Source organism: Molossus molossus, unplaced genomic scaffold, assembly GCF_014108415.1.
Source record: "Molossus molossus isolate mMolMol1 unplaced genomic scaffold, mMolMol1.p scaffold_m16_p_7, whole genome shotgun sequence".
Taxonomy (NCBI): domain Eukaryota; kingdom Metazoa; phylum Chordata; class Mammalia; order Chiroptera; family Molossidae; genus Molossus; species Molossus molossus.
Window position 1 is genome coordinate 62,279,119 of NW_023425401.1, and position 12,690 is coordinate 62,291,808.

Sequence of the window (12,690 nt, forward strand, 5' to 3'; positions counted from 1 at the left end):
TGCTTATTATTTAGGGAAAGAGGCAGAGCTTTCTACATTTTCACTCATAACTGATCTGAATATGTATTCCTATACCACATTTCTCCTTGGTATTGAAAGGTCCTTAGATTTGGGATGTTATGTAAAATAACAGTCCTCAAAATTTCTATTAGTAGGACTATTCATAATAGACTAAAATTGAAAACTACTCAGAAACCATCAATAGTACAATGAATAGTGATATATTCAAACCACAAAGTATAAAAGCAATAAGAATGAATGATATACAACTACCCACAGCAATATGAATAATTTCTACCAATATGCTGAATGAAAGAAGCCAATCACAGTATTTTATATAATATACAATTTCAGGTAAAACTACCTGTGATTCCTTTTTTGGGAAATTGTGATTTGAAGCGCAAGTAAAATCTATTCTTCAACCGGGTGCTGGTTACGTGGATGTGTTCAGTTTGTAAAAATTCACTGAATTTTATACTTACAATTTACTTCAATAAAATGTTTTTAAAGGGTTGCTTAAAATATGAAAGTCTATGCCCTGGCCAGTTTGGCTCAGCGGTTAGAGCGTCGGCCTGCGGTCCCGAGAGACCCGGGTTCGGTTCCCGCTAAGGGCACGTACTTCGGTTGCAGTTTGTCCCCGGCCCTGGTTGGTCGTGCGGGTGGCAGCCACTCAATGTGTCCCTTCACGTCGATGTTTCTCTCTCTCTCTCCCTTCCTCTCTCTCCCTCCCACTCTATCTGTACAAAAAATGGAAAAATATCCTCAGGTGAGGATAAAAAAAAAAAAAAAATGAAAGTCTATTTTACGTCTCTGCTTTAGTATATCACTGAAATTTTAAATGGATTTAAATGCATATCTATATTTAGAAAATTTATCTTTTAGGTAAGGGATTACATCTATATAAATGCTAATCCCAAATTTTATGAACATGAAAGTCTAGTTATTATAATGTATTCATTATGTAATATAGAATTATAATATTCAAAGACGTAGATTAACTTACAATTTTCTGAATCCCAAGTTAAAAATAAGCACTACAGATCTCTAATGAAATGTTAACATCGCCTATTAATTATATTTTCAAATTGTTCATTAAATATTACAATTAATCCCAGTAGTAGAGATATACAGAGACTAAGCCACATCATTCATATTGTACAGTATTTCTCTGAAAACAGTCTATTTAAATGGATGTAAAGCATCTTGACTATTTTATATTTGAAAAAATTGAGGCAAAGAAAAGCTTATATACTGAGATTTATCTTCCATTTAAAAATGTTTAATCTCAAAGTATAGATATTAGTGCTAATAGCATAATTTATGCCACAGAATAAAAGGGAGCACTTAGTATAATGCATATCACAAAATAAATGGGGCAATTACTGAATATTACACATAAAAACCACAAAAATATTTCGATTAAAAAAATGAAAGGTACTGCTTTCTCCATTTTAGAAGGTTTATTAGTACTTTTATTCCAAGACAAAATTAAATTAAATAAATTAAAATTACCTTGACAGCCACTCCTTTTCCTTCAGGAAATTCTAGAAGATGAAAAGTCAGTTCTTCAACCCTATTAATGCAGAGTTTTGGGTCAGCTGTTCTTCTTAATGCCTGAACTAATGCCCGGGTTCTGTTATCAATACTCACTCTTGCAATAATCTACAAAACATATGAAAATATATATGATTATAACAGAAAAGTGTTCTAGAAATACCAACTAAAGGTTTCTAAAGTCCCATTAAGAAAACATAAATTTGCCCTGGCCGGTTTTGCTCAGTGGTTAGAGCGTCAGACCGTGGACCAAAGAGTCACAGGTTCGGTTCCCACTAAGGGCACGTACCTTGGCTGCAGTTTGTCCCCGGCCCCGGCTGGGGTCGTGTGGGTGGCAATCACTCAATGTGTCTCTCTCACATCGATGTTTCTCTCTCTCTCTTCTTCCCTCTCTCCCTCCTGCTCTATCTGAAGATAGATGCGGAAATGTCCTCGGGTGAAGATAAAAAATAAAATAAATACATAAATTTGACAAAAATTAAAACTTAAAACCACCATGAATAACAACTTGCCTTTTCTCGCTGAAGAGACAAACGTTTTTTCTCCTCTGCATTTTTGTCTTTGCTGTCAGCCTGCTCAGCTTTGGTGGCTTCTTCCTGTTCTTCTGACTGACTCTTTGAGTCATACTTTAATTTGGGAACAAGTCCACCAATATAACCACCTACTAAAGCTTGTACACCTTCAGTGGGACGAGAAAGAAAGTTAGCAATACTTTGTTTGGTAGAAACTGGAAGAACCTCAGGTGTGCCACTGGGACTTTCAGGCTTGTCCACTGTATATGAAGAAGATTCTGAGCCTTGCTTCTTATCAGTCAGCACACCAGGATCTGTAGAACTGGATTTCTCTTCTTCAACCCTTTTATTTTCAAGTTTTGATTTGTCCTGAAAATGTTTGCTTTCCTTTTCCTGAGACATTTTCTCCTCACGTTTGAAGTACGAATTAATATGATTGGATAAAAAGTAGAACGACTCTCCAAATTTTGTGGTTATACTATTTGTGTAATGAACAAGGCTTTGTTTACCAATATCTTCGTCTTTATCTATAACGTGACTTTGCTTTTCTCGAAAAGAACTCTTTTCTGCTGATTTGTCACTATAGTTTTTCAGAGAGTTGATGGTTTGTTTAACGTTTTTCTGTTTTAACCAGCCACCATCTGATACTTTTCTTAATATTTTAGAACTTGGCTTAAGTTGAGCTAAACGTGAGATCATTTCATTCTGATTTCCAAAAACAGCCTTTGAAACAGAGTTCAAAGTACTTTTAATACGGGACATACGAATGCTCACGTTCGTAAGTCCCTTAGGAGCAGAAGTGCTAAGTTTCAGAATTCCAATATGTAAACCATTGTTGCTTGGAGAGTAACAGTGCTTACTGCAAGAATGTGCTTCACTTTTGGTCCATTTACATCTTATTTTGCTTGTATGAAAACCTCTTTGTCGACTGAGGTGGCTTATCTTCCAGTAATATTTAGGTGAGCACAAGAAATGTAGTTGCTTGCTTTTCTGCTTTCCACAAAGACTTCGCACATTACTAAGGAGGTAAATATATATATCTATAGTCAAATTAATAGACATAACTTAATAATCACTTATTTTCTATCTGTTATGACTTTCACTTCACTCCTGAATGCTTCATTTAAGAAATGCCATAATTCATGGTCTTACCTGAAATGGCAAGAGGAAAAAATTAGGATTCAAGAGAAAACTGAAATTGAGTATAAGAAAAATATATTACTATATGAACTAAACTTGGCAACTTGTCTCAAAAAAAGATAGAATAATATATTTCCATTATGATTGATACAAATTTCTCTTTTAAGCTAACAGAAAAGAATTCATCTTTCAGTACAGAAGTCAACGAAAAAAGAAAGTGAGTAGTAGGATGTTTCATGAGCGCTAATTCACAGAAGCTATCCAATAGATAAGTTTTTCTACAACATTTAATTGAATATGCAGTTTAGATACTATGCTGTTTTTCTGCCTTATTGTTAAAGTCTTGACAAGTTTATATGATGCTAGACTTTATGTTCTTTGAAGACAAGAGTTAGGTCTTATAATTTATTCATAGTAAATCATTTATAGAATATTTCATCTAATGCTACATGCTCCTAGATGCTGAGACCACAAAGCCAGACAGGAAAGAATACTAAGGAACTTTCTGTTTGGAGCTAGAGATTGCTACATAAAAAAGATTTCACTATTTAGTATAAGTGCTTATTAAGTTAAAGAAGTCAGATTAGAAAAGCTACATGCAACATCTAACAGCCAAGGGGTTCACAACCAAAACATAAGAAGAATATATACAAATAAGAAAGGAAAGAATAATCCTATAGAACAATGGGCAAAGAACATAACCAGGTCAGTCACAGAAGAATAAATACAAACAGTAAAATTACGAAAACATCCTTTGCATCAAAGAAAAATGCCAATTAAAACAGATATTTTGTTTTTGCAATTGGTAAAAACTTAAATAATTGATAATATCCAGTATTAATAATAGGCTGGGGAAATGGGACACAGCAAGCTATTTGACATTATCTGATGAAATATTAAATACTATCTATCAAATTTTAAAGACACATATTCTTTGATTAGCAATTCCCCTATTAAGAATTGCTTGCAAAAAAAAATGCTGTGGTACATTTACACCATTTACACAATGGAATACTATGCAGCTATAAAAAAAAAAAAAAAAGATCTCTTACCCTTTGAGACAACATAGAGTGATCTGGAGAGTATTATGCTAAGAGAAATAAGCCAGTCAGAGAAAGACAAGTATCATGTGATCTCACTTATTTGTGGAATCTAATGAACAAAATAAGCTGACGAACAAAATATATCCAGAGATATGGAAGTAGGGAACAGACTGACAAACCTCAGGGGGAAAGTAGGGCAGGAAGAGATAACCAAAGAACTTATATGCATATAAGCATAACCAGTGGACACAGGCAACAGTGCAGTGAGGGGGAAGGGGGAGTGGAGAGGAGGGTGTCAATGGTAGAAAAAGGAGGGACATCTATAATACTTTCAATAATAAAAATAAATTTTAAAAAGAAAATTAAGAATTTAATAGTACTAAAAATTATCCAAGCTATATACTTAATATTTTGTGCCCTCTTTGTATGTTTTATCTTAAAAACATAATAAAAACTTAAAATAGTTTTTAAAAAAAGAATTGCTGCCCTAGCCGGTTTGGCTCTGTGGTTAGAGCGTCGGCCTGTGGTCCCGAGAGACCCGGGTTCTGTTCCCACTAAGGGCACATATCTCAGTTGCAATTTTTCCCCGGCCCTGGTTGGTTGTGCGGGTGGCAGCCACTCAATGTGTCCCTTTCACGTAGATGTTTCTTTCTCTCTCTGTTCCTCTCTCTCCCTCCCACTATACCTGAACAAAAAATGGAAAAATGTCCTCGGGTGAGGATTAAAAAAAAAAAAAATAGAATTGCTCAGTGGTGAGAACATCGGCCCACAGACCAAAGAGTCACGGGTTCAATTCGGTCAAGGGCACATACGTTGGTTGCGGTTCAGTCCCCAGGCCTGGTCAGGTGGTGCAGGAGGCAACCAGGCAATGTGTTCCTCTCGTGTCGATGTTTCTCTCTCTCTCTCTCTCTCTATCCCACTCTATCTGAGGATAAGTAAAAAAATGCCCTCGGGTGAGGATTAAAAAAAAGAGTGCCAAGATATATACACACAATCCCCACTGCAATAATAAAACACTAAAAAACAACTTTAAATGTCTTCTGGCAAGGCATGGTTAAATAAATTTTGGTACATACATACAATAGAATGAGTGACCATACCAGCTAAAGAGAATCAAATGATCTTTGTATATTGATATATCCTTCATACAGAGTACAGTGAAAAGGGAAAGTTGCAACACTGTATGTAGTATAGACACATGAAGACACATAGATGTAGATATACAGATATTATGTAATAAAGGAAAACAAAAACATACCAATATAGTTTAAATCTGTGGCTACACACACGCACAGAAAGATTTGGGACGAATCAGCACCAGTTTATTTATTCTTGTGAATTGAGGAATGAGATCAAAAGAGAATAGAAGAACTTTTTATTTTTGTAATGTCTGAATTTTTTACAAGGGGCAGGTATTACTTTTGTAATGAGAGAAATTGAACGCTTTAAAGCACTTTAATAGATGGTGCCTTGTGAATGGAAGACACAAGGTGAAAGTAAATATCCAGGTAACTTTGAAAAAAAGATGTTAAAAATTGGGCAAAGTCAAAAAGAAATTCATTATGGGGTAAAGATGAGATTTAAAGAATTTTAACTAATGGGAAAAAATAAACACAAGGAAACACAAAAAAGCATTTAAGAAAGCATACACAATATGAGCAAAAACTATAAGTAGTCTAGTTTCACTCCAGGATCTGGAGAGAATAATAAAGGTGAGGTAGAAGATGATATTACCAAGACAGTTTGGACCAGAAGATGAAAGGTCTTATAAATCTTGCCAAGAAGATTGAAAATCAAACTGTCAATAAAGTATTTTAAGCAAAGGGATCACATTAAAAGATGATTCCAGTAGATCTCTGACAGAATGGAGTAATGGGACAACACTGAGAAAGACAGAAACCAAGAACCTATTGTGATTGTTCAGAAGATGGTAGGCTGAACTAAAAATCTTTTTAATTTGCATGTGAGAATATTTTAAAATACCCAATTTCACAGTAGGGAGGAGTGAAAAGAAGCAAACATATCTGCACGCCTGGCTCTTCTAAACTACCCAGGACTTATAGTCAATGAATAAGCCTAATTAACATAAAAGCTTTATAATCCCAACACCAAAATATTTGATAAAATACAATTAAAGTACTTGTGGATATAAAACCACGCTCAAAACCAATAATAGACTCTTACAATTCAACAGCAAAAATCAACCCAATTAAAAATGGGCAAAGGACTTAGACTTTTCTCCAAAGATGATATGAAATGGCCAACACACAAAGGAGAAGATGCGTAGCATCACTGATCATCAGAGAAATGCAAATCAAAACCAAATGATATAATGCCTTACAGTCATTAGGATGTCTACTATCTAAATAAATAAATAACAAATGTTGGCAGAGATGTGGAAAAGTTGGAACCCTTGAGCACTGTTGGTGGAATTGAAATGGTGCAGCTACTATGAAAAAAAGTATGGTGGGTCCTCAAAATATTAAAGCTATAACTAGTATATGATCCACAAATCCTACTTCTGGGTATATAACCAAAGGAATTGAAAGCAGAGTCTCAAAGAGCTATTTGTACAACTATGTACATAGCAGCACTATTCACAATAGCAGAGGTGGAAACAACCCATGACAGATGAATAGATAAACAAAATATGGCAAAGAAATGCAATATTATGCAGCCTTGAAAAAGGAAGAAAATACTATCACATGCTACAAAATATGGATGAACCTTTAGGACATTATTTTAAGTGAAACAAGCTAGTCACAAAAAGGAAAATACTAGTTCCATTTATATGAAGTACCTAGAGTAGACAAATTCATAGATATAGAAAGCAGAATGGTGGGCCCGGATGGTGTGGCTCAGTGTTTGAGCACTGACTCATGCACCAAGAGGTCACTGGATTGATTCCCAGTCAGGGCACATGCCCAGGTTATGGGCCCAATCCCCAGTGGGGGGCATGCAGGAGGCAGCCAATCAATGTTCTCTCTCATCAGTTTCTGTCTCTCTCTCCCTCTTCCTTTCTCTCTCTCTAAAATCAATAAAGAAAAAAAAAGCAGAATGGTGGTTACAAAGGGTTGGGGGACTAGCGCAAAGGACAGTTGTTATTTCACAGGTATAGAGTTTTAGTTCTTCAAGATGAAAAAGAACTAGAGATCTGTTTTATAACAATGTTAATGAACTTAATGCCACTGAACTACACACTTAAAAATGGTTCAAATGGAAACTTTGGTTTTTTTTACCATAAAAATAAAATAAAAATAGTGGGAAATCCATAGTTGAAGAGGAATTACAGACTTGGATTTGGAGTCGTATTACCTTGATACACAGACCCTAAGCAAATGAAAACTAGTCAGAGCTGGTGAATCCCGTGGGGCCTCAGCAAAGTCAACTGAAAGGACACTTCCAAAGCTCAGAGCAAATGGGACCCCTATACTAAGCCACTACCACTGCAGTTATCTCACAAAGATTACAAAACATGCAGGGAAATGAATTATCACATCAAGAGAGTACTAGCAAATATAGCCAACAGGAAAATGTATAAGCAGGATTTAGAAATAATGGAAAAAAATTAAGTAGATTTACAGTGTCAATGATACAACAGAGGGAACAAAAATAAGGAGGCAAAAAAAGAGAGACTGTACAAAAAGTGAATAGGAAGAGCAAATTTCTGAAATGAAAACTTCAGATACATGCCAGTTACTTGACATACCTATACCATAATGACAAAGAATAACTAAAAATAACAGAATTTGAAAAATTGTATACCAGGCACATAGTAACCAAAAGAAAACAAAAAAGCACTTTAAGGCAATTTTAAGGTAAAATAATTAAATAAGGATTTTTAAAAAAGGGATACTATATGAGAGAAAAAGGAATAATCCATTTATATATTAAATCTGTGCCAGTCTTTTAGGTCTTGGAGAACAACACAATCTATTAACAAAAAGAACTCATATATTGTATAATATCAGGTGGAGAATAGTCATAAAGAAAAATAAAGCTGGGGGTTGGGGAGGAAGGACACAGACAGTACTATTTTAGTTGAAGTCATCAGGAGAAGAATTGAGTTGACACTTTACTGAAGATGTGACTAAAGCAAGGAAGCAAATTATTAAATGTACCTGAGCCCCGGCTGGTTTGGCTCAGCAGTTAAGAGCGTGGACCAGAGGAACCCGGGTTCGGTTTCTCTAGGGGTACGTACCTTGGTTGCAGTTTGTCCCTGGCCCTGGTTAGGGTTGTGTGGGTGGCAACTACTCTGTGTGTCTCTCTTATGTTGATGTGTCTGTCTGTCTGTGTGTCTCTCTCTCTCTCTCTCTCTCTCTCTTCCTCCCTCTCACTCCGCTCTATCTGAAGATAAATGCAAAAATGTCCTTGGGTGAGGATTAAAAATAAATAAATAAATATCTGAAAAAAAGGCTTTTAAGGCAGTGGAAAAAGCAACCAACCTTTAGAAATAGGAATGCTTTGTCTATTCAGGAACATCAAGAAGAACAAGGTGGTTGAAGGGAAGTAGAAACAGGAAAAATGGTAAAGACGGGCCCAAGAGTCAAGCAGAAGATGAATTACATAAGCCCAGACTACAGTAAAGGATCTGAATTGTTTCTTTCCAATAGGATATAACCCTCATAACCAATTATAAATATACCTATCAATCTGGCATTGAAATACAATATATAAAGCAAAAAAAGGGGGAAAACAATTACAGGAAGACTAGACAATTTCATGGTTATAATATTTTAATATGCCTCTCTAAAAACGACAATTATCAAGCAAAAATTACTAAACATAGAGAGCTATTAACAAAACCAACAAGTTTAATGTAACTGCTCCCAAACCACAAAGCCAGTAAATGCAGATAAGAGTTTTGAGAGTGAATTCAGCTAGAAAAAGAGTTAGATTGCAAAAATATACAGAAAAGAATGTAAAGTGAGAGGTACCATCATCAACTGAAAAAAGGGCAGGGGAGATTAAGCTACCTATTTATAGGGTAGTATTAATACAATGGAGGTATAAATGGAATGGAGAGGAAATGTGGGTATTTCAAGGCCGAGGCTCTGCTGAGATGGAAACAATGAATTTATAGGAAACTTCACTTATTGCAATAATGCAGGCATAAAGTTACAAGGATTTGAATTAAGGTAACGGTATTATAATGGAGAAGAGGACTACTCTGAGCCACACTTTGAAAATGGGGAAACAACAACACAGGACAAGGAAGAATGGGATAAAACTTAAGGATTTAAAAAAATTTTTTTTTCTTTATTGATTTTAGAGAGGAAGGGAGAGGGAAAGAGAGAAAGAAACAGATGAGAGAGAACATCAATTAGCCGCCTCCTGCATGCCCCTCACTGGGAATCAGGCCCACCACCTGGGCATGTGCCCTGGCTGGGAATCGAACCGGTGACCTCTTGGTGCATGGGTCCACGCTCAACTACTGAGCCACACTTGGCCAGGCAATTTAAGGATTTTTAACCAGAGACAACAAGGAGAATGTCATTTGTAAATATGAGATAACTGGGAAGGGGGCCAATTAAATATGAAAGAAAAATCTCTTGTATTGACAGTGGGACATTCAAATGCAGATGTACTATAGGAACATAGGCTGTGGATTTACGTTTGGAGTTAGCACAGTGACAGCTGAAACCAAAAGATTGAATTTACCAAAGAAAGGTTTATAGTAATAATTCTTGAAAATCTGGGAATCACAGAACCTGAAAAAAGCTCCTCTTCCTTGAAAAATGCTTATTTGCATATATACACTATATTTTCCATGACATTTCAGGATATTCATGGACATACTAATGTACTTCTTGGGTTTCAAATTTTAAAACTCGTGATTTAGAGAGAATAGGGTAGAGCCTTGACTGCCACCCAGAGTTAGAAAGAGGAATTGTCTAAGGAAACAAAAAAGCACAGGAGAAAAGATAGCCTGAAAAACGTCAGGGCAATGAATACAACAGCAAGTTCTAAAAAGTGATGGATAATGAACAAGGTAAAATATAAGAAATGGGAGAGAAATACTAGGACATGAGGAGACAACAGCTCTAACTCTCTGACATTTTCATAAATATGTTCCACAAGTGAGGCAGTGTGTACCTTCAGCAAAATTCCTATCATTACTGAACCAACAAAACAAGTCAAAGTACAAACTGTACTTTTACCTTTGCATGTGAAGTAAATACTTACACTAGTGAAATTGATCCTTTTACTCAACATCACTCGTTAAGAGGATATTGCTTTCAAGGTTTTAATTTAGATCTCACACAGAAATAGAAAAATAATATCAACATTAAGAAAAAATTGACTGCCTTAGCCGATTTGGCTCAGTGTGTGGCACGAGGGCTGCAGACAGAAGGGTCTCAGTTCTATCTCAGTTGAATTCCAGTCAAGGGCACTACCTGGGTTGCAGGTTCGATCCCAGGCCCCAGTCGGGGTCGTGAGGGAGGCAACCAATCTCTCACATGATACTTCTCTCTCACTCCCTGCCTTCCACTCCATCTAAAAATTAATGGAAAAATATCCTCCTGTGAGGATTAACAAAAAAGAATAAGAAATGCTAATTGATTAATAAAAATTTTGAAATCAGAACATGTTGTTATATTGAAAGTAAAACTAATTTGCACAAGTAATTTAACAAAATAACTACTATGGGCTTTAAAAAGCTACCTCATAAGAGCCACAAACTCTCAGTTCACAGTTTAATATACTTTAGAAAAGTATCAGATTTTAAATTCTTAATATTTCACTGTTTTAACAGCATTTTCTCGATACACAGAAACAGTTTTGTCACTTTTGAAATTTCAACAATTAGTACTGTTCCTGGAAATAAAAACACCACTTTAAATAAGATTACACGACAGTTCCTAATGCCAAATATCTAAGTTTTTCCTAGGAGTCACCACTTTTCTTTATTGTTATCATTGTATTAAGCACAGAAACCAGGTTTCTCCCAGCATGATGACAGTAATGGCAATGACGGGGAGCACAACAACATAATGATTCACACAGTTTCACATTTTAAAAAGCACACACCTGAATCCGCTTGAGCAATAGTACTTAGGGATAGAGTTAAATGTTGGTGGCGTTAAAAAGAAATCGTTGATAAATAAAAACACCAGGCAATAGTCACCCAGCGCACTGACATTCGAGAATGACGTAGAATAGGGAAACTGTTGACAGTCGTCAGCGAATTGCTGGAAAACCCTCCGTCCGGGAAAGCCAAACAGACTCTAGGTAACTAGGCTCAGAGTCGCGGGGGCGGGACAGGAAGCGCAGGGCGGGACCAGGGAAATCAAAACAATTTGCAAATCGGCTCCAACAAAACCCACGGAAACGGGAGAGGTGGAGGGCACCGCGCACCCAACAGCCTCAGCACCTGCGAGGCTCCTTCTGGTGGCCTTTTGAAACCTCGGTCCTGGAGCTTCCTGCAAGCTGGGAACGCCCTCTCTCAGAAAAAGCCCTCCGAGGAGAGATAAGGAGACCAGAAGGGCAGGACAAGCGTCCGGGACTACGAGGCTTCCTGCCTCCCAATCCTATCGTCCCGCCTCTGTACCCCAGCGGCCACTTACCCAGATACAGGCCGCAACTACTTCGGCGGCAGCGGCGACGCGCCTCTTCCCAGCATTGACGTTCACTCCAGCCAGCCTGCATCAGCTGAGCTTCCAACACAAACCGAAGAGCAGCACCCAGGCACCACCCCCTCCCTAGCTCCGCCCCGCCCCACCCCAGCGGAAGTGACGCGAACGCGGTCCGCGTCTACCCGCCCACCCGCCCACCCGGGAGGACCTTTTCCGATTCGCTGGGACCTCTGCCCGGTTTGTCGCCGCTCTTCCCCCGCCCCTAGACATGCGCAACAGAGCCTGACTGAGCGTTAGGGGAGAGGCGTACGTGTGGGCACGCGCCTGTTTGTGCCTGGAGCTGCGCCGCTTGGGGGAGAACGTGGCGGTTTGTTTTCTTCAGGTCTCTTGTTTCTGGGCCTTCACCTCCACGTCCCTGAAGGCCCTGTCTGCGCTTTTTCTGGACTTCGGAGCTGGACGCTGGGTGACTAACCGCCCGGAGGGTGGTGAGCAGTATGAGCCTGGGCCTCTACCGCTTAGCTGTCACCACACCCGGGCTTGGCCACCGGACTAAATAGCACTGGAAAGCACGTTCACATATATTATCTTATTGGAAGTTAGTCTGTAGGTAGCATATACTGCCTCACAGAAAGCCCCACACTTAACACTTGTATTTTTCGAATTTGACATTTTATCCATATCAGGTCAGCAAACTATAGATAGCTCTTAGGACAAATATGGCCCAACCCCCATTTTTGAACATCTGTGAGCCAAGAATGGATTATACATTTTTTCAGTGCTTAACAAAATAAAAAGACTGTTTTGGGACACATGAAAATGACATGAAATTCAAATTCGGTGTCCATAAAAAAACGTTTTATTAGA

At 37.7% G+C, this 12,690-nt stretch overlaps 1 protein-coding gene across 2 annotated transcripts in view; it reads right to left on the reverse strand.

Annotated features, from left to right (window-relative positions):
* Window positions 1-11,952, reverse strand: part of PNPLA8 (patatin like phospholipase domain containing 8) — a 65,944-nt gene extending 53,992 nt beyond the window's left edge. Inside the window, exons 1-3 of one of the 2 annotated variants that reach the window (XM_036246634.1) lie at window positions 11,818-11,952; window positions 2,067-3,084; window positions 1,513-1,662 (exon numbers count right to left, since the gene is read on the reverse strand). In XM_036246634.1, the coding sequence (XP_036102527.1) occupies window positions 1,513-1,662; window positions 2,067-2,828 (912 nt within the window). In that variant the 5' untranslated portion in view covers window positions 2,829-3,084; window positions 11,818-11,952. Of the gene's footprint in view, window positions 1-1,512; window positions 1,663-2,066; window positions 3,219-11,817 lie in introns of both variants that reach the window. The other variant, XM_036246633.1, reaches the window with a different exon arrangement.
* Window positions 11,953-12,690: the final 738 nt, after the last annotated feature.